The 22,300-nt window shown below is 28.8% G+C and overlaps 3 protein-coding genes across 3 annotated transcripts; 2 read left to right on the top strand and 1 right to left on the bottom strand.

Moving 5' to 3' along the window:
* The first annotated feature begins 1,411 nt into the window (after positions 1 to 1,411).
* LOC113849075 (L-type lectin-domain containing receptor kinase VIII.1-like) lies at positions 1,412 to 3,760 on the top strand. The gene has a single exon (XM_027478674.1). It carries the CDS (start codon positions 1,549 to 1,551, stop codon positions 3,646 to 3,648), a length of 2,100 nt encoding a protein of 699 aa, XP_027334475.1. The 5' UTR covers positions 1,412 to 1,548; the 3' UTR covers positions 3,649 to 3,760.
* A 2,202-nt stretch (positions 3,761 to 5,962) lies between these two features.
* Positions 5,963 to 13,372, bottom strand: LOC113849076 (glutamate decarboxylase 1-like). The gene is made up of 7 exons (XM_027478675.1): positions 13,230 to 13,372; positions 12,864 to 13,068; positions 8,518 to 8,718; positions 8,042 to 8,256; positions 7,543 to 7,796; positions 7,297 to 7,349; positions 5,963 to 6,747 (listed from the first exon to the last, which is right to left on the bottom strand). The coding sequence occupies exons 1-7, from the start codon at positions 13,313 to 13,315 to the stop codon at positions 6,241 to 6,243; spliced, it is 1,521 nt and encodes a 506-aa protein (XP_027334476.1). The 5' UTR covers positions 13,316 to 13,372; the 3' UTR covers positions 5,963 to 6,240.
* Positions 13,373 to 19,943: 6,571 nt separating this feature from the next.
* On the top strand, positions 19,944 to 21,436 carry LOC113849078 (glutathione S-transferase F12-like). The gene is made up of 3 exons (XM_027478677.1): positions 19,944 to 20,090; positions 20,303 to 20,351; positions 20,991 to 21,436. The coding sequence occupies exons 1-3, from the start codon at positions 19,944 to 19,946 to the stop codon at positions 21,434 to 21,436; spliced, it is 642 nt and encodes a 213-aa protein (XP_027334478.1).
* Positions 21,437 to 22,300: the final 864 nt, after the last annotated feature.

Below are 22,300 nucleotides of genomic sequence, written 5' to 3'. Positions count from 1 at the left end.
AAACAAAAATTTCTCTTTGTTATGTAATAGAAACATAAACATAAACATAAACAATTAGCTTTCAAGCACTGAGCTTGTTGCAGCCATGAAAATATGACTAATCAGTGTGCATTGCTGTCTCACTGGACGTGGTGGGTCTAAACAACAATGGTTATTGTTTTCACATTCACTGTGTTAGTCTACATCAAGTGCTTCAACAATAATGGGTTTTGTTATCAGATTCTTCGTTCAATTTCTCTTCAAGAATGCAAGAATGTTCAATTGATTTTATTATCCTTGTGAGCTTATCCAATTATTTGGTCGACGATGACCAGTGTGTGTGTTACTACAAACAAAATCAAAGCATGATAAAGATTTTATGGGGGAAAAAAATCCAACATCAAGTTATTAACTAAATAGCAAAGAATTACCAAATTGTATTAATTTTCATGGTCTACTTCAAATCCCAGAAGAAAAGTAAATTCATACTGCATTTGCCAATTTTATTTTTAGCTGAAATTTTAAAATAAAAGACTTAGTTATATTTTTATTACTTATAATTGAATAATCTTTTATTGTTGATGTAATTCATTAAAAGAATCATTTTTTTTATTAAATTACTTCAATAGAAGATATTAAAATCAAAATATAAGAAAAAGTATCGTTTGAAATGAAAATTTTGTTAAGATAAAAACATATTCAAACCTCGAAAAAACTAATTTAGAATTAAACTACAATCTAATGTATATTTGTATTTGCGTTGATTCAACGCAACTGAGTTTACTGGAAAAAATCCAAACAGTAGGCATTAATTACAACGTAAGTTTTAAAATTTTTGAATTTTTCAAAAATTCCAAAATTTGTCAACGATAAACCAATCAAACGAAAATATTATCATATCTCCATCTATTATATTCATATAAAAAAAATACTAACTAGTACCTTAAAATATTGATCAAAGAATAAAAAAATTATTAAAAAGTACAATATACTTTATATTCACATTTTTAATAAAATGTTATTATTTTTTAATTCTTTTAACATACTGATTAACGAGAGAAATGTTATGTTTATACTTGAACTTACATGATTTCAGTCACCTAAATATAATAAACACAGTTGATACATTAATCTAAATATCAGTCACCAAAACGTTCATAATCATATTGAATTAGCCGAAACTATCTAATCCATTTATCTTTTATTTTTTAAGCAAATGAAAAACACTATTTACAATCTCTTTTGGGGGGCGATGAAAGAATAACCGTTATGACAGTGAGAACACACACCCACACCCACAGAGAGAATAGTGAGTGCTGCTACCCACCATTCTGCTCCACTCTTCCTTTGAATTTTCTGCCATTCATTCTTTGTTTTGTTCTTTTGTTTTCCCCATACTTTGTCTTCTACAATTTGGATCCCAATCAATAAAACACAACATAACAAAAACACTCACTCTTAGTCTCTTACCACCACCCGTGAAGGTTTAACTCAACACAACAACCTTGACCATTCACTTCCACTGTTTCCTCGGCATCCCCGAACCACAATATCTATCACCATTTCTCAATGCCCCTTCATCACAATTCAGCAATGTCACAACTTTCAATTCCCAATAACGTACTCTTCTTCATCTTTCTAAGTTTTTTCAATGTATATTCAATCTTCTTCATCTTCGCCACCGCCACCACCCAATTCGACTTTGGAACCTTAACATTGAGCACTCTCAAGCTTCTCGGCGATGCCCATCTCAACAATAACACCGTCAGCCTCACCGGCGACCCCGCCGTCCCCAACTCTGCCGCCGGCAGAGCCCTTTACGCCACCCCCATTAGATTCCGCCAAGCGGGAAACCCTTTTCCGGTGACTTTCGCCACCTTCTTCTCCTTCTCCGTCACCAACCTCAACCCCTCCTCCGTCGGCGGCGGCCTCGCCTTTGTCATCTCGCCGGACGACACCGTTGTCGGGAACCCTGGCGGCTACCTTGGCCTTGAGACCTCCGCCGGCGCCGGCGGAGGTTTCCTCGCCGTGGAATTTGACACCCTAATGGACGTGGAATTCAACGACATTAACGGAAACCATGTTGGGTTGGACCTAAACAGCGTCGTTTCGAACCAAGTTAGCGACTTGGGAACCATCGGAATTGATCTGAAAAGCGGTGACTCGGTGAGCGCGTGGATCGAATACGATGGGAACAGCAAAGGGTTGCGCGTGTGGGTCTCATACTCGAATGTGAAACCCAAAGATCCGATTTTGAGGGTGGATCTTGATGTTGGTATGTACGTTAATGATTTCATGTATGTGGGGTTTTCTGGGTCTACCCAAGGTAGTACAGAGGTTCACAGTGTTGAATGGTGGAGTTTTAACTCCTCGTTTGATTCCACGGCGGCGCCGTCACCTCCTGCCGCCTCGTCAGCACCGTCTTTGGCTCCTTCTGTTGAGCAAAAGGAGAGTAAGTCATCATGCCACAGTGGGTTGTGCAAGCAAGGTGTGGGAGCAGTTGCTGGGGTTGTAACTGCTGGTGCTTTCGTTCTTGCTCTCTTTGCTGGTGCATTGTTTTGGGTGTATTCTAAGAATGTGAAGCATGTGAAGAAGTTTGATTCAATTGAGTCTGAGATCATTAGAATGCCTAAAGAGTTTAGCTACAAGGAGCTTAAGGTGGCCACTAAATGCTTCAGTGCAAATAGGGTCATTGGTCATGGTGCTTTTGGGACTGTTTATAAGGGTGTTTTGAAAGATAGTGGTGACATTGTTGCTGTCAAGAGGTGTAACCACAGTGGTCAAGGTAAGAATGAGTTTTTGTCTGAATTGTCCATAATTGGGAGTCTTAGGCATCGCAACTTGGTTCACCTTCAAGGCTGGTGCCATCAGAAAGGTGAAATTTTGTTGGTGTATGATTTGATGCCCAATGGGAGTCTAGATAAGGCTTTGTATGAGGCTAGAATACCTTTATCTTGGCCTCACAGGCTCAAAATTTTGCTAGGTGTGTCATCTGTTTTGGCCTACTTGCATCATGAGTGTGAAAACCAAGTAATTCACAGGGACATTAAGACTAGTAACATAATGTTAGATGAAGGGTTCAATGCCCGGTTAGGTGATTTCGGTTTAGCAAGGCAGACGGAGCATGACAAGTCTCCTGATGCTACCGTGGCCGCCGGGACAATGGGATACCTTGCGCCTGAGTATGTCCTTACAGGTAAAGCCACTGAGAAAACTGATGTATTTAGTTATGGTGCTGTGGCTCTTGAGGTGGCTAGTGGAAGAAGACCTATTGAAAAAGATGCTAATGGGGCTGGTAAAGTTGGTATTAGCAGCAATTTGGTAGAATGGATTTGGAGTTTGCATCAGGAAGGTAAGTTGCTAACCGCTGCTGATCCGAGGCTTGAAGGCGACTTTGAGGAAGGGGAGATGAGGAGAGTACTCTTGGTTGGGCTAGCTTGCTCACACCCTGATTCAATGGCAAGACCTACTATGAGGTGTGTAGTTCAGATGCTGCTTGGTGAGGCTGAAGTGCCCATCGTCCCTAGAACCAAGCCTTCTACTAGCTATAGTACTTCCCACCTCTTAATGAGCTTGCAAGATAGTGAATCTGACTGTAATGATGCTGTGATCACCATCTCCTCCTCCTCATCATCAGAGAACAGCTTCAATGATAGAGATTTAGTGTGATGGAAGTCTATATCTGATATCTTGCCATTTTTTAAATTATTGAATCTAAATGTAGATAGAGAGATATGTATTCTTTTGTTCATATATGTAAACGCAAATAACATACAATTAAAGGGCCTTAAGAAAGGAAAGAATTTTGGGGTTATGCAATTTTGCCTTTAGTTTTCATAATTTATGGCAGAGTGCGGGTGTTGTACATTTTTACACAAATTAAATGGATCTTGGTGTTGAGTGTTACATGCAATCTAGGGAAGGTTGTGGATTTGCATATACCACTGTTCCACTTCTAATTCGTGTCCAGTGGTTTAGAGCAAGCTTGAATTAACTAAATGATGCTAAACACTCTTTTCTTTGGACAATTAGATTTGATTAAACATGGCATAATGAAGACTACAATTTCTCTGAACCCTTCTCCTTTCTAACATAAAATTTTCGGTATAAAGCTGTGGTAAGAAGTCCTTTTTGTTTCATCTTGCTAATCTGCAAAAAGCATCATTAGAAATTTATGGAACTGGAAGGGAATTGAAGTCTAATTTCTCTTTGTTGATAGTAGGGATACTTCAGATTCAAATATCATATAGTACTGTCCTTCATAAAAAATTGGCACTGAAGTGATAACTCATCCCATCTGGTGGAATTCTTGTTTATTCCTCCCTTTTTGTTACAGTTTCAAATTACCCGTGGCTGCAAGTCGGTAACATTCATGTTACAACTTTTTGATGGTGACATCGCAACTATATTGTTGATATTTGTCCATGGAGTTAGTGAATCTTTTACTGCTTCAATATTTTTTTCTTCATTTTTTTATTTGTTCTGTAGTATTGACAGCTAGACTTGAAGACTGAAGCTGGGGGATCATTGTGTTAGTGTAAGCCTAGATCTTTTACGCTTGGAAGTATTATATAGAAAATGCCAAAAACCAATGAATGATGCCTTTTTTCTAATACTTCAAGTGGAAGTTTAGTCTAGTTTTTATTCCACCAAATACATTATTTTGGCTTAAATAGCTTGTGTTTCTTTGCTTTGGCATCACTTAAATCTTCTTTTGACATCATTAGTAACTGATGCAATTTTAGGCACGTAGTAGATAGGAAAATTTTCCTTTTAAAGTGATTATACCAAGATTATTCTAATTCTAATATTGTAAATAAAATTTGTTTAGATTGTAGCTTAGTTCCGTTACATTAACTACTGTTTTTTTTTATGTTCGAAAGGGCTTTATGTGCCGTTTGCTTATTTTTGCAGCTTTGAATTTCTCTATTTTTTACGTGAATTTGCTCTTGAATTACCAAAGCATGTTACTCTTCCTCAAGACCACTTGGCCTAAGTCGAAAAGGTTTGGCGTTTTATGGACCTAAAATTTATGTCCACTTTAGCTTGAGGAATAGTTTATATATATATATATATATATATGACCCATGTTAGATAAAACAACCTTTTTGGCTCTGCTTTCAAAATTCTATATTCAACTAGAAATTAGAGATCAAAATGGACAAACACTTTTTGGGTAAGCACCATCTTTTGGGTTGATTGAGCTTATTCAACTCAATAAGCAGGGTGGATTTTGAAAACTCTATAGTCAATGGGTCCCTTGGTTGATAGTTTTCTGAACACGGGACGTATTCGTATTTTTTTTAAAAAGTAAAATATGTTTTTAATCTCATAAATATAATTAATTATAGTTTTAATATTTTAAAAATTTATTAGTTTTAGTTTATATACATTTTAATTTTTAAAAAATTATTAATTATTATGAAATGACATATGTAAGTCACATCACATGTTACCTAAAAATATTAACTTCACATAACTAAATATATATCACATTATTATTAAATAATAAATAAAATTATTTTTAAAATGTTAAAAATTTATTAATGCTAAAATTAATTAAAAATATAAAAATTATTTTTAACTATGTTTTTGTAAATTAAATTTATTTTCAATTTTTTTTAATTTCCTACCCAGTTTAGTCTAAATCCGACCTGAGTTGCTTACTTGAATGTGGTGGGTGAGTCTATTATTAAAATTTTTTTACATACACAAAAATCCAAACTTAAAATTTTACTTAAGCCTACTTGCCAGAACAATTTCTGTTAATTTTAAATTTTACTTTTTAGAATAGTATATGCCACATAAAGATGTGACATGTATCAAAAAATATAACATCATATTACTCCAAAATAATTATTAATATAACTATTTTAAAGATTATAAATACACATTATATTGTTATCAAGTGATATATGATAAAAATTATTATAAACATTTTAAAGATCAAAATTAATAAAAATATTGAAAAATAAAATTTAATAATATTAATGAAGAACAAAAAATAACTAATGGGAAAGATACGTTTAATTCATTTCTCATAATTTAAAGTAAACAATAGTTAACCAGATGAATCCCTGATTTGATCTTTCCTCGGATCAAATTAACAACTGAAGCATAAAATCACTTGACTCAAACAAATGTACTTAATATGCCCATATTAATTATCTATATATGATATATAAAATAAAACTACTAATTAAGGCATGCGTAGACCCAACACATTACATTCCAAGTTTACATAACACATGCATGCATGTACTAACAAACACCATTCATCTTTTCATTGAGCTTTTTCCTCTCCAACACAAACTTCTTCCAAACCGCAGTGATTTCCCGTTGGGTCTCAATAGCACTCTTTTTAGCAACTACTTTGCCATTATTTGCATCATCTCCATTAACTGTTACAGTAGTGGTGGTGCTACTAATAATCCTAGCTGGAAGTGAATCAAGTTCATGCAAAACTTTCTCAACATCAACCACAAGACGCTCCGCAAGGGTTCTTGAGAAGTCCTCTCTTATCACAACACGAAGCACAGTCACGTGTTGAGCATCTGGGGGCATTGTGTATGCTGGCACTATCCACCCAAAGCGCCTTAGCAAGTCAGAGATTTGGAATTCATCAAAGTGGGTGTGATCTTTCAATGTGAATGCCACCAATGGCACACCGTTGTCTTTCGACACTACTTCAAAACGCCCCGTTTTCTCTAGTCCCTCTTTCAGCACTATCATGTTGTCTCTACAATTTTCCATCACGTTTCTATATCCCTGCAAATCATTTAATTATGTAAAGATATCATCACACCATCAGGTTCTTTGAATCTTTCAGAAAATTATGTGTGTGGATGAGAAATGCAACACATGCTCTAATAACACCCTTTTTCTTACACGTTTGTTTTTTAAATTGATTGTGATTTATAAAAGAATAAAGCATATATGCAATTCTAACATACCCTTTGTAACTTTTGTTATTGCTCTTTAATTAAAATTTAAGTTAGTAAATTCTGTAGTACCTTAAAAATTTTTAAAGTACCGTAAACAAAAAGATTTTTAATTAATAATATTTAATAATAAATTATATATAATAATATTTTTTTTTATAACTCATCACATGTTTTTTTTTATTGGTATAATTTTTTAGGTACAGTACAATGAAAAAAAAAAAATTAGAGTGCCACATCACAAGCCATTTAAGTTTTATTAAAATCCACTTTTTTACGCTAACATTTATTATGTGAGCTGTCGGAATGAAATTTCAACTTTAAGTCTTCAACTCAGGAATATATTAAAGAGTGTACAAGTAGTTGGTGTTAATACCTCAAAACCAAGGCGAATTAGTTGGTAGTATTGAGCAATGACTTGGCTAGAACCTGCATTGCATATTTTGTGAAAGAAATGAGTAAACTCATGCGTAAACTAATAAATGGTCATGATAGAAAGGTCAAGTAAATCAGCCTTGATCTTAGTAGTATATACAAACTGAGGGAGGCATTTCAAGTGAGAGGTGAGAGACATTAATAATGAACAGTAAAGTAGCAACTTTAGAATTCAATTACTTGTTACCTTTGGAGAAGTTAAGGGTGAAGGTGGGTTGATCAGCTCCAAGATAGTTGATGTGGAAGATCAGTTCCTCAGGCAAGTCCTCCTTGCTTCTCCAGATAACCCAACCGATTCCAGCATAGACTAGACCATACTTATGGCCACTAACATTGATGCTCTTCACTAGTGGTAACCGGAAGTCCCACTCAAGCTCTGGGTAAATAAATGGGGCAATGAACCCACCACTGGCTGCATCCACATGAATAGGAGTGTCCCATCTACCAAATAATTTCTCATGTCAATTCATCCAATCTATAATTTAAAAGTAATTTCTCATGTCAATATGCTCTTTTTTGTATTTTCAAGTATTAAATACATTTATTTTTTCATTTAATATTTTCTTTGTAAAATATTAGAAAGATTTATAAGGCATTATAAGATTATATAACATTAGATAATATTTAAACTCGTGTACAAAGTAAGAAGCATTTAAGTGAGAGTAGAGATAGAAAAGGAGAGATACCCAGTTTCCTTATTCTTTTCAATTAGGAGATCGTTTAAGCGTTTGACATCTTCAAACTCTCCATTCAGTGTGGAACCAAGGATAGCAGCAACACAAATGGTGTTCTCATCCACCAATTCGACGGCCTTTTCAGGATCCATTACATAGTATCCATCACGCAGCTTCACCTCTTTTAATTCTACCTCGAAGTACCTAGCAAATTTCTCCCAGCAAACCTTCACAGGAACACAATCAAAACACTGGTCGTTTCCTTACTCAAAAAATAATGCTAGATACTTTAAGCTATGCTCTTGAACAATGCCAAAATAATTAATAAAAATGTTTTTAAGAGTTATAGTACTATTCATATAACACTAATTTTTTACTCTCTCTTTTTTTGTCTCATTATTAGTTTAATCTCACACTTCTCTCTTATTTTTTATATTTTTATTTATTGTACCAAAAATATATATAAAAAATAAGTTTCTTAAATGTACCTGAACATTGGCTCCAGTGACAATGTTGGGCTTGTCATAAGGCTTTCCCTCCTTTTTCCTTCTGTTCTGCCACTTCCTTTTGAACGCCAACCCAGCCAACATTATGGCCTCTGATGAGCCAACAGTGCCAACACCAATTGCAGCCTGTGACTCCTCAAGTGGTGCATTAAAAAGATGAGCTATCATATTAACACACCGATTCTGTTTGCACATAAATCACAAATGGTCATTTGTTTCGTACCCTTAACTGAAGCAGTACAAAGAAAAACCAAAGCATAAACAATTAGTGGCGTTGAAGTCATTGAAACAATTCAACTGTCATGGATTTTTCATAACTTTTGTTACTGTAAATGGCTCCATAGACTTTTTCATCTGCACATGGATTATTTTATAGAAAATATTAATATCAATTTGTAAAACTGATCTTAAATATCTAAAAATAATATATTTTATTAAAAATAAAAAAATAAAAATAAAAAACATAATAATTATTATTTAATAAAAAAATTATCAAATTTGCATACTTAAAATCAATCTAAAGAATTATGATAACAAAACTGTTATTTTAAAAAATTAAAAAAGAAAAATCATAGTTAATTAGAAAGTTCTTTCATATGAATTTTTGTTTATTTGTAGCTCCTGTTACTAGTGCAATGAATGCTAATACCTACAAAGCTAGTAGTGCAAGCACTATGCATGCTGAAACATGCTATGTACAACAAAATGCTAAACTGTTTAACATGTCTTCATCTTCAGCAGTGCAGCACACTAGATTTTTTCGGTACAGGTGTGGGATAAATGTTGCTACTTAACATCATATGACTATTTCAATTATCAAACGTTATGATAGGTACAGTCAAAAGAGAATGGACAATGTAACGTAGGATAAAGTAGAGACGCCGCGTGTCCCTTCATAATGCATTGCGCATTCGCACTACCGTCACAGTTACTCCAAAAGTCTAAGGGCTGATGATGATTATTATTATTATTATTTATGTTAAGGACTGATTATTTTAGAGTTATAAAAAATTCATTTTAATTTATCTTTTAATTACATCTAGCAGTTTAAAATTATTTTACATAATTTTAAACTAAACAGGTATTATAAAACAGTAGCCTACTAATAAATTTAAAAGAAAATTCAAAAAGAATGGCAGTAAGCGAAGAAAATTGAAATATTTTTCTGAAAGACATTCAACAAAATATGAAATAACTTTTCAAGAATTTTGATTATCAGCCTTTAAATCATTAGAAGTTTGACAATGTAGCAAAATAATGAGAAATGTTATGATGTATCAATACGAAGAGAAAATTCTTTTAAGTTGTGAATTAATATTTATTTGTTTCATAATTAGTCTGATTAATGTGTTTTTGGAAAGAAAATATCAAAGTAACTAAGCCTATGAATGGACCACATGAGACCATTTATTTGAGTCTTATAATCATGGTTTTCGCAGGACTTTGTGCCTTAATTTGTGCCTTTGTTTTTTAATTAATCAACATTTTTTGGGGTCCTCCAAAGTGCTTTCCACTCACCATTGATTACGGTTGCACCTCTTTTCTTATCGTATCTTCTTACATACGATGTGCTCTAGTCAAAGTCACGCACTACTTTTCCATTATGGCAACTCAGCTGGAAATATTATTACTGACAAATAATAAATAAATAAATAAATAAATATTAATAATCACTTTTAAGCAAAAATAACATTTTGAATGAAAAATAAGTATAAAATGAAAACATTGTATATGGTATTTATTTTTTAAAATAGGAAATGTACTTATAAAATAATATATATTTTCTTTCCCAATTCTAAGCAATGAAGTTAACATATCCAAAGAAATAAAGTGAAGAACCCCACCAAAAATAATATATTACTTCAATATCGGGCATGACCCGTGTCGTGTGGACAAAAGGTATTCATTTTCATTTTTTTAGAACGTAAAGGATACTTTTATCAAAATTATTGATGGGATGTATTAAATGGAAATTTTCATTTTATAATAAAATACATATTTAAAAGGGTATTAAAAAACAAAATGCAGAAAATGAATGGTCAACAAAACGATACATTTCCAGAAAAAAAAAAACTAAACAAAAGGTTTTCTTTATATGTAAAAATAATTTTTTTTGTTTTTACAATTAATGATTTTATTTTCATTATTAGTTTATTAAATTAACAAATAATTTTTATACTTTTATTTTTAATAATTAATTTGTATTTAATTGAAAATTTTTAATATTTCATTTTTTATAAATTCATGTTAATTAATATAATAAATTATACATATAATAAAAATATTATTATTTATTAAAATTTTCAAACTAAATATACATATTAATTTCAAATTTTGGTAATTTTGATTTTTGTCAGTACCGTTATTTTATAAAAATATGCATAACAAAAATTGACATGTAATAAAATTTGAGTCAACCGCATCATTGTTTAATAGTAACTAAGAATCAAAATAATTTTTTTTAAATATAAAAAATTATATAGAAATTAAAATCAAAATTTAATATATTTTAAAAATTGAAAACACATTTAGAGATATTCTTGAGTACTTTTTTTTATTGTTTCCAAAATAAAATAAAAAACAGTTATTGTAATTATATATTTTAAGATCAATTTTAAGATAATAAGTTAATAATTAAAATACCTTTTAAGAAATAAATTGAACGAAAGTGATTTTCTTAGATTTTAAAAAAATAAATCAGTTCTTAATGTGGAATTTTTTTTTGTATATGAGATATAAAATTTATATATATATATATATATATATATATATATATATATATACATACATACTTTGTTAACAGTGGTTTTTTAAAAAATTATAAAAAATTAAAAATAAAAATTGTCGATAATAATTGTTAAAAAAAGTGTATTTTATAATTTTTTTTCAAAACATTATATTTTATTAATTTTTATCTTTTTCATATAAAAAAAATCCTCTTAATGTTAGCCAATGAGACTACGAGACACAAGTAAAGCAGACTCTACTTGGGATAGGCGACAAGTGCAAAAGGAAAGGGATCAAAATAGACCTCACAAGACTGACAGCTTCAACGTTGAACCCACAACTATCAATTTATATCGTTCCTAGTTTTACATTAATTAATTTATGTCTCTCTCAATATTTTTTTAAAATTAATTATACTATATTATGCACATTTTTAATATTTTTTAAGGAAAATTTAATATATAATAATACATAATGCATAATTTGTAAGGTTATGCATTATTCATAAAGGATGCGAGAGAGAAAATAATTTCCCCAACTAATATTTATAATTCCTAAAAAGTATAGTTATTAGTTAATGATTTTATTTTCTTAAAAATTATTTGTAAACTTCTTATCATATTTTTTTTTTATCTATTTTATATCAGTGGAATATTTATTATTGCTAAAGAATATACATAAGGATGTAATTGGAAAAATATAATTAATATTGTTTTGAATTTGTAAGTAGACAGCTAAGCACCAATAATTTTTCTCTAAAAAAATAGAAACCTTTTAAAAAATAATATAATTAATTTTTTTGCTATTAAAAAATAATATAATTAATTTACATATACAGTTAATGTAACCTTTAATGATTTGATATAAAATAAAAGGATGAAATTTAAATTTGCTGTACATTTAAAAGCTTAGTTACATTTATACTTCTAATTTTTTATTTTTTATTTTACCAAATCTTGTTCGTTTGAGGGATAAAGAGTTCGGCTCCCTTTAAATAAATTCGAATTGAAAGAGTTTTATTTTCTTAAGATATATAGCTTACTTAGTTTGAATTAGTGAAGATTTAAAGAAATTTTAGTAAGGAAAAGTCAATAAAAGCTACGCATTTAATAAAGGATCACAATTACATATCACTACAACGATCATACATGTGCAACTTGAATCTTAAATAAACAAAATAGTGGTATAATAAATATTTTTAAAAAAAATTAATGCATTTTAATATTTAATAATTTTTAATCGACATTTTTAAAGGACCACTTTTCATACCTTTTTATTATTTCATTAACCAGTTAAATAAGTTACTAAAATCACGCGATGTTGCGTGCACTTGGGGAAATCAATTAAGACCGGACCAGAAAAGAGCTGCCACTGCACTTGTGAATCTTTAGAGCAAATGCTATAATACCCTGATGAAGTCCAGAGAAAGAGTCGTGTATACTCCAACCAAACCAAAAAACCAAATTCAACAATTTTTATTCTTTGATCTTCTGATTTTGAAATTAAGTATAAGTATATAATAATAAATTTTATCAGAATATAAATATAATAAAAAATATTTTTATTAATTGTTTAAATTTAATCTTAAAGAGTAGACTTGCCTGTAGCTCAGTGGTGACAGGGTACTCATCCATGTCAACATAGTTTTTGTTAATGGAAGCCATGATGAGTTTGTCACATTCTGGTTCCATCCAAGTTGTCACAAACGATGCCAGGTTCAGCCTTGGATTCCCATCCAACATTAGCTCATCGTTTATGATCTGAAACGCTGCTTCCTTTGGTATCGATTCTTCAGGCATCTTGAACCTATCACGCATTCATACATAAATATTGCAGATTCATGGGAAAACGATTGATCCTACGTACCCATCAATTTATTTACTTGTTTAATTTCAGTATAATGAATTGATGAGTATGTGTAGAAAATAGTGTGAAAAGTAGTGATAAATGGTGCTGGTGAGCCTTGCCTTGGAAGCGAAGTCCTGACATAGCGAGAAGCGAAGGTTGAATGGACGGAGACGTCGGTCTCGGAGGCAGTTTTCGAGAGAACCATGGCGGAGAGAGAGAGAACTCCAAATTAGATGGAAATGGTGAGTTTGAGAGTAGCAGATGATACATTTGAGTGAGGACTTCGAAATATTAAATAGGACAAGTGGGGGTATATTGTTCTCGTATGGACCAATTAAAAGTAGGGTTGTTAATTAATAATTATCATATAATATCATCACTATTTATGGTATAAATAATTTTAAAATCTTTTTAATGTAATATTTATTAGGATTTTGCTGACCAGGCACTCTTTAATTTAGAAGTTAATAAATAGTATTATATATATATATATATATATATATATATATATATAAACACATTAAAATTATGAAGCTAAGTGTTTTTTATTTTAAGAAAGTATTTTTATTTTTATTCTTTATTTAGTATTATTTTTATGTATTATTAAATAAAGCTTATTAAAATTGAAAAATTATGTAAACTTTATTTTCTTATTTAATGGGTTTTATCCATAATTTTATAAATTCATTAAAATAAAGAGTGAAGTATGCCTATAGATATTTAGTGTGAAAATAATATATTTTATTAAATATTTTAAATTTATTATTTGATAAAAAATTGACATGTCATTTTAAAAATTTAAAATAATATTAAGAATTTTTTAAAAAAATGGACTTGTTCAATCCCATCAGTTCAATAAAATGTAACATCTAATTTTTAAATTTTTAGTCCAAAATAAATTTATATTTTTTTTGTTTGACCTTATCAAACCACAAAACCTACATAAAATATAAAAACTAAAAAAATAAAAAAAAATCCAAATTTTATGAAGTTTGAGACTGCTGAAATTCATTAGTCTACAATGGGTCAACCAAGTGGGTGGAGTAACTCATTTTCATAATTCTATTTTTTAAATATATTTTAAAGTATTTTTATAAAAGTTATCGACCTTTACCAATATAGCAATTTATAATTAAATAATAATATAAAAATTATCAATTGATTTTAATAAAATTCTAATAATCGAAAAAACTCTCAAGAAACTTTTTTTGTCCTTTCTTTTTGCAACAGTCAATATACCATCAATAATAAATTGTAAACATTATATCATAATTTTAAAATTTAAAAGATAGAATGAACTGTTAAATAGTTTCATTATTGATTTTAAATTTTCATTTAAAAATTTGGTTTCATTATATCTCCTCTAGTAGAGGCCGAAGAGACAGTCATTGGAAATTCATCTTTTAATATATATTATAAAATTTATAATTAAATATAAATTATTTGTATGCCAACGGATATTTTTTACTTTAAAAATTTGTTCGGTCAAATTAAAAGTTTTAAAAATAATTTTTTATTTGAAAAATTTTCGTTTCACACAAAAATTGTATGATTTTAAAATATTATTTTTTTATCGGTCACACTAGAACACAGGTTTTACACAATTATATATCTTAATTGCAATTTTGAATTAGTAGCATTAGAAATATAAAACGAGAATTAAACTTGACTTTGGTTAAGATGGTGAAATTTTTGGTGGTTAGGAGAAATAAAATAACAAGAACAAATAGCTTATACTAAATTAATGTTATTGGTAGGTAAGAGAAATAAAGTAATAATAAAAATCTTGTTAGAATATTCTGAGTTGGCAACCTTTGCCTTTAATGGGGTCTATTTGTTGTTATAACTCCCACGTTCATATCATAATAATGTTTTCGCGTTTACCACTTTCATTAAATAATAGTGACTTGAAAGAAAAAAAGATCATGAATAATGTTTATTATGCAATGCTTCAAACGATTTTTCGGTAAATAATTTTATAATATTTTTCTATAATATGCTCCAAAGTTATTTTCTCTTTCACCGAAATCTCAACCTCCGATAATAATAATAATTAAAAATGTTTAAATGGATTGAAAACATTAGAATGATAAAAGATTATCAAATAAAGGGAAACTGAATGATGAGAATAATTGAAAATTGATGCCGAAAGTAGAAAGCAAAGTATACTCACATTATTCTAGCAAAGGAATTGAAGACATGGAACCATATATGATAATATGAACCCTCCATTTTCAATTCATTAGTTTACTAAAATAAATCTGACAGAATCGATCCTGTGGATGTGGTTCCAAAGTTTATGACACTAGTTACTGGCTTTACCTTATCCAACTTGTTGTATTCACAATATAATTTTAGCATTAAACAAACAAGAGTAATAATCACTCGTGATGGAATCAGAAGGGATAACGAAAACAAAACAAACAATGATAAAAAATATATGAATATCATATAAAATATTTTATAGTATCAGAAAGATGATGCTGCATTTTTCCTTTTTTCTTTTTTCCTTTTCAAAATTCAAAATTCTATCCAACTCAAGATAACATTGTTTATCACGAGAGCTATATGTACTTGAGATGAAAATTATACTAACCAGAATTTATATGATTTTTATTATTTAGTTATAAAAGTGTTTTAAATCTAATGTCTAAGACAAAATTGATAAACTTTCACTAATAGCGACATTCATGCATAATTTATTAGCAATTTTATTAACTTGTTATTAACGTGTACTTAACATATAATTGATATTTTCATTATCATATAGTATCTTTAAAAGTGTATATTGTCTAGTATTTTGATTAATAACAAATATAAAATTAATTTACACATAATTTAATTATAATTAAGATTAAATTTAAAGTAAAATATTCATTTTAATGTTTTAAATTTTAATTCTTGTTTTATTTGAATTTTTTTTATTTCTTTCAAATTTCACTCTTTCATTTTTTTCTTAAATTCTACTATTCTAATATACAATAATAACAAATTCATTCATCTTACATTTCTACATATAAAAAATATTTAGTTTAAATCATTTTTAATATAAATTTAAACAAAATAATAATTATTTTCTAAATATTATTTACATATTTAATTTAAATTAAACTAATAATAATAAATAATTTCATACTTATAAATTAAATAGCAGCAATATATTATAAAAACAAATAAAATTAACCTTGTTTTAGGTCATAAAAAATTCTTCTAATTTTTTTAAATATTTTTTTCATATATATATATATATTAATTAGATAAAAGAATGTACCTACTACTTTTATTAAAATGTCTAAGGATAAAAAAAAGCTATAAAAATTTTGTCACAATTTTGAGCATACTCCAATAAAATGGAAAACATTAAATTCAATCAAATATCTTTTTAAATCATCCTTTTTCATTATTTCAACCTCCACGGCAATAAAATGGAAAACTTTTAACACTATATATATTTTTAATATAAATTTTTTATTATTAAGTAAATTTTATACGAAATTTTTTAAATAAATACAAACCTATATTATTTAGTAAATCTCAAATAACTTTTAGTTAATACTTTCAAATTAAAAAATTATTGATTATTTTTAAAAACTTGAAATACAGAAGTAAACCATTGGTGTAAGATTCTTTTAGTTTAAATAATAATTGTGAGTCAAAATTTTTAAAAATATAATTGTATTAAATATTTTTAAAAAATTAATATCTATACAATTTTATCTGACTTAAATAAAATTAGTTTTATAAAAAATATTTATAATTAAAAAATATATATCTAACTAACATATCCTGTTTTCACACATAATTAAAATTAAAAAAAAAGTTTTATCATCAATGAAAAAAAAGTTACACAATTATTTTAAATGTGACTTTTATATTTTAATTTTAAGATTTATTGGTCGAAATTATCATTTCATTCTAGATTAAATGTCTTTTTTATATTACTGAAGATCCAGATTAATCGGTAAAAAGTTTCAAATGATTTCAAGTTCAAAATATATTCGGAAGGAGAGGAGAACTTAATTATTAGATAAGTGACTAATTATTAGCAATCATTGCAGCTAATTTAGACAAAGAAAGATTGAGAATAGAGCTTTTAAGATTGATTTTTTTTAACAAATATCCATTAAGAATTGGTTTTTGACTTTAGAAGACATGTAAACTCGATTTCTGAACAAAACAAATAATCAGCTGAACGGAGATATATATATATATATATATATATATATATATATATATAAAGGATAGATATTTGATAATTAAATTATTAATCACAAGTTGTGATGCATAACATAAATGATCTCAACAGTTTAGGCATCAAAATTAAAAATCAAGACATTTGAGGGGGACTTTTTGGTCGTCATTTAAGAGATTACAAAGCTACTTTTTCCACTTGCAAACCCTGATATTTAACTTTAGATATCAAAAGAGGAATATGAGACATAGAATCAGAAGAGGGTAGCCATCAAAGGTCGAATGCAAATTTTCATTAAAAAAGAAAAACAAATGAACTAGGAAGTCACATCTATTAACAAAGAATAAACTTTTGTGCTCAATTATTCCTTTCTCTTCATCTGCTAAAGAAAAACCTTTATAGTTCAAGTTGGTTAGTTGCATTAATTGTCTCTTACACGTAAAACACTATCGTCTTTTGACTGATTCTTGGAGATTTTTCAAATTAGACTTATTAGAAGTCATTTCACACTTTCTAATGCAAGACTATTTCTCAAGTCAACTAATGGTTTCTGAATCTGTTCTCAGTGTTAGCATGTAAATGATTTTGGCTTCAGTTCTACTTACAAAATGCTTATTGTTATTCAACCTTAATTTTACATGATTTTACCTTTTGCTACTTTAAGTCACCAACACTGCTATAATATTATAATATTGAACACCTGCCACCTAGTCTCTTATGCTCTCCCCATATCTTTCTCAGTCTATTTTTCACTCTCTCCCTTCTACCCTCCTTCCCTCCTACTCTTCCTCTTCCATCTTTTGCTAAAGTAAAATTTTAAATTTTTGCTTAAGTCAATTTTAAGATTTGAACAAAAATTATTTTTTGTATATTTTGTTTAAACAAAAATATAATTTAGGTTGCAGTTCGCGTTAAAACTGTAAAAAATTTGAATTTAACATTCTTATTCCTAGACTTCTGTGTGCTTTGAAAGAGGTAGAATCACTTTTGAATTGGCCTTAAAAAAAGGTTAATGCATTTATTTTATTGCATTTTGAGATATATTTTTAGAATATACATGTACATATAATTTTTTTTTTTAAATCACAGGTTAAGTAAAAACAACTTCTATCAGTTAATCTATATGCTTAATAATAAAAAAGTTATATTTAAAATTTAAATAGTCAACTTGATAGTTTTTTATTTTTTATTTTCTTGTCAATAACAAAATGGATAGATATACACCTGTTATATCGGTATTAGCTTGCGAGCAGTAGAAAGTAGTGATTGGGCGATACACAGCTCTGCCATTACAGACCTATGTGTTTTTGGTCAATCAAACCCATCTTTTAATCGATTGGATTGAAATATCCAAATCTTAACCCATCTTTTGGTTTTGGACATTCTTGTTCTTGGTTTGATTAACATTTTGATATTCTTGAACACAAAATGATGAGACTCATTTTTCCAAAGTTCTACCAAGAAGTTATTGATGTAATATGAACTTTTCCTTGTGTGAGATGTCACCTCAATGTATACGCAAGGTTTTGATATTCTAAATTTGAACGGTTAAATATTGTTTGATTGTAACGGGTCATCCACTCGATTCCATCGTTATCTGATCTAATCATAAATTTAATTAACTAGCATAAAAACCCAGGAATTTGAAAATGTTCTTAAAAATATAGTATTGACATTTTCTTCATAAAAAACATATTGGTGTTCCGTCGTCATTGTTGGTCATAAATCAAGAAACTCACCCCTCACCAACAAGAAGACTGAAGAACGACAATTATATAAATCTATGAAGCACGACGATGGAAGTTTATAAACTCCACATTTCAAATTTTGAAAAATACATTATATATTAGATTATATTATAAAATAAATAAATTTTTTAATAATGATTAATGAATATAACCGTTCTTTCACATTATGTTTTTAAAACATTTTTATAAATTTTATTTGGATTTATAAAAATGATTTATAATGTTTATAAATTTTTATCAACTTATTTTAACATTTATGATGTAAGTTTTTATGTAATAAATTAATTAAATGAGTAATGTTCTTTTCTCCAATATTACCAAGCAACTAATTTTGAATACCGTGTTATTTATTTTAGAATTATAGGATGAAATGAAGATTTAATCAACTCTAATATCGACTTTTAAATTTCATCCAACATGTTTGTAATATTTTTTAAACTTTAAAAATTCATAGTAATTATTTGAAACTAGATAGTTGATTGTGTTGAGAATCACAATAAGAAAGAACCAAAAAACAGCAAGAAGAATCCTTTCACACAAAAATAAATGAAAGTATAATACATATTGATTTATTTCTTCTAAAGGAGAGAAAAAGGTATACCTCAAATATTTCTAAGACTTAAAAATGTGAATAGTAAACATATGAAACAGACACTGGAGACGAGGGAAGGAAGAGGCATCACGTGACAACCCCCACGTTGCTCTTCGCTCCATGCGGTTCGAGGAAAGTTAAGTGTAGAAAACAACATGGGATTTTAAATTTCTAGCACATGTTGTTGTGTCGTGTGCTATGTTGTATTTATATAGATATTAAGCAGTGGTGGCATCCAAATAAGAGGCCAAAATCACTCTTACAGAGTTTTTCAATTTTCATAGCAAATTGAGGGAATAAAATGGTGGTAAAGGTTTATGGTCCAGTAACGGCAGCATGCCCTCAAAGGGTGTTAGCTTGTCTCTTAGAGAAAGAAGTAGAGTTTGAAATTGTTCATGTTGATCTTAGCCAAGGAGAGCAAAAGCAACCTGGCTTCCTTCTCAGACAGGTGGATTTTATGTGCCTTAATTTGGTTAATTAAGGTCTAAGAATTTCTAGCCTCAGCACACACTTCACACATACTTTCAATTTAATTTGTTGTTTCTTACTTTTTGTCATTTCTGTGTTAATACTTTAATTGTATTTTATGAATCATGTAATTATTATATGACAACTTCAATTTACATGCCCTTTATAGTATGTATGTTTGATTTCTTGCAGCCCTTTGGTCAAGTTCCGGTTGTGGAGGATGGTGATTTCAGGCTCTTTGGTAAGAAAGTACCAAAAATATTTTTAACTTTATCTCACTCTATTTTTATTTCAAGTAAATTTTTAATTTAGTTAATGAAATTAACAATATTTATCCATATAGTCATTGAGATCATAAAAAAATTACTCATTATTTTTAAAAGCTAGTTAATTCATTTTTTAACTTTAATGTGTACCAATCAAGGACTGAATTAAATAATAGCTATCAAATGTAAAAACTAAAGTGATTGATTTGGAAATATTGAAAATTCATAATTAGTGTCAATTTTAAAGATGAAATTAATCGACAATCATTAAGACTAAATATTATTTTCTATAATCAGTATTAATTTGAACAAAACGAAATGGAATAAGGTCTAATTTGAGAAAGTTCTAAAAAAGTCTCTGTAAAAAAAAAGTATAAAAATAAATAAAACATCTCTCATAATTTATTTTATTTTTTAAAGAATTTTTAAAAATTATTTAATTATTCTAAAATTTAAAATGATAAGTTATTTTTTATAATGATTATTTTTATTATAAGAAATTTTCTATAAATTCACCTAACTAAAATTTTTTCTCCACATTCCCCCTTAGCACATATTTAACATATCACAGAAAAATCCTTTAAATGGAACTTAATATAAATCTACTTGTACAGAATCCAGGGCTATTATAAGGTACTATGCAGCAAAATATGCAAACCGTGGTCCTAACCTATTGGGTAAGAGCTTAGAGGAGAGAGCTATGGTGGATCAGTGGCTTGAAGTAGAAGCACACAATTTCAATGATTTGTGTTTCAATATAATGTTTCAGCTTGTGATCCTACCAAGGATGGGTCAAGCAGGGGATTTGGCCTTGGCTCAAAGCTGTGAGAAGAAGCTAGAGAAAGTGCTTGATGTTTATGAACAGAGGCTCTCTCAAAGCATATATCTTGCTGGAGATAATTTCACTTTGGCTGATCTAAGCCACCTTCCAGGAATTGGACTTTTGATTGAAGAAGCCAAAATGGGGCATTTGGTGATTCAGAGAAAGAATGTGAATGCTTGGTGGGAGAAAATTTCAGGTAGGCCAGCTTGGAAGAAATTGAAGAACTTGGTTCAGTGATTAAGAGATGTTTTCAATTTCTATTAATTAATATAAAATTATTAGTTTGCTTTTTGCATGATAATAGTTATGGTTTTCTTAAGTGTTTTTCTAAATGGCTGGGTTTGTAGCAAATAATAATTGAAGAATGAAGGTTTCCATTGCTTGAATTGTTATTAGTTTAATTCTTAAATTTCCTTGATAAAGCTATATCCAAGTACCAAGTTATTCAAAAGCTTAATAAATGTTACATCATCAAGTATGACGTTAATGTCACTAATCCACTTATTGGGTAAGCCATCTAATCTTGTGTGTCAATTTATTACACTGTAAAGGAAGTTTGTCCATCACAACAAAATTTTTCCTTTCAAAATGGAGTTTGCACCATGCAAGTTTAATTCTGAAAAAATGTTTAATTCTACAGAAAAATAAATATTCTAAAATTTAACTTTATATAGAAAAATTTGGTCAGTGATTAAGAGAGTTAATTTCACCATATCATAAATTATTCAGAGTACAATTGTCATATAAGAAATACTGGTAATCTAAATAAAAAAATAAATTTCCGAATATATTTGAATAATATAAGTTAATAAAATTAATATCTCTTTTTATCGATTAAATAATAATTTCTAAAAAAATTAATCTGGAATAGAAGTAGGTCATAGATTATTTAATCTGCAGATTACAGTGGGAACATAACGTGGTGGTTCTTTGATTATATTATGAACCCCAAACGGATAGGGGCACCAGTCAGAGGAATAAACAGAGATTTTTGTTGTGCCAATGATTTTGATAATTTCAATTCAATTAATCAATCTAATTTTGGATTATTTTATTTTAGTTTTAATTATAACAATTAATTAATTCAATTTTTTTATTCAT

The sequence above is a fragment of the Abrus precatorius genome, unplaced genomic scaffold (assembly GCF_003935025.1).
Source record: "Abrus precatorius isolate BTA unplaced genomic scaffold, Abrus_2018 Scaffold9, whole genome shotgun sequence".
Classification (NCBI taxonomy): Eukaryota; Viridiplantae; Streptophyta; class Magnoliopsida; order Fabales; family Fabaceae; genus Abrus; species Abrus precatorius.
The sequence above is the reverse complement of the archived record's forward strand: the minus strand, read 5'-3'. Positions and strand labels throughout refer to the sequence as shown.

Excerpts from the sequence above, each read along its gene's own strand:
- LOC113849075 (XM_027478674.1), top strand. The coding sequence starts at position 1,549 with ATGCCCCTTCATCACAATTCAGCAATGTCACAACTTTCAATTCCCAAT.
- LOC113849076 (XM_027478675.1), bottom strand. The coding sequence starts at position 13,315 with ATGGTTCTCTCGAAAACTGCCTCCGAGACCGACGTCTCCGTCCATTCA. Across the intron at positions 8,257-8,517 it reads TCACTGGAGCCAATGTTCAG|GTTTGCTGGGAGAAATTTGC; the intron begins GTACATTTAAGA and ends GTTCCTGTGAAG. Across the intron at positions 7,350-7,542 it reads CACCCTTAACTTCTCCAAAG|GTTCTAGCCAAGTCATTGCT; the intron begins GTAACAAGTAAT and ends TATGCAATGCAG.
- LOC113849078 (XM_027478677.1), top strand. The coding sequence starts at position 19,944 with ATGGTGGTAAAGGTTTATGGTCCAGTAACGGCAGCATGCCCTCAAAGG. Across the intron at positions 20,091-20,302 it reads CTGGCTTCCTTCTCAGACAG|CCCTTTGGTCAAGTTCCGGT; the intron begins GTGGATTTTATG and ends GATTTCTTGCAG. Across the intron at positions 20,352-20,990 it reads TGGTGATTTCAGGCTCTTTG|AATCCAGGGCTATTATAAGG; the intron begins GTAAGAAAGTAC and ends CTACTTGTACAG.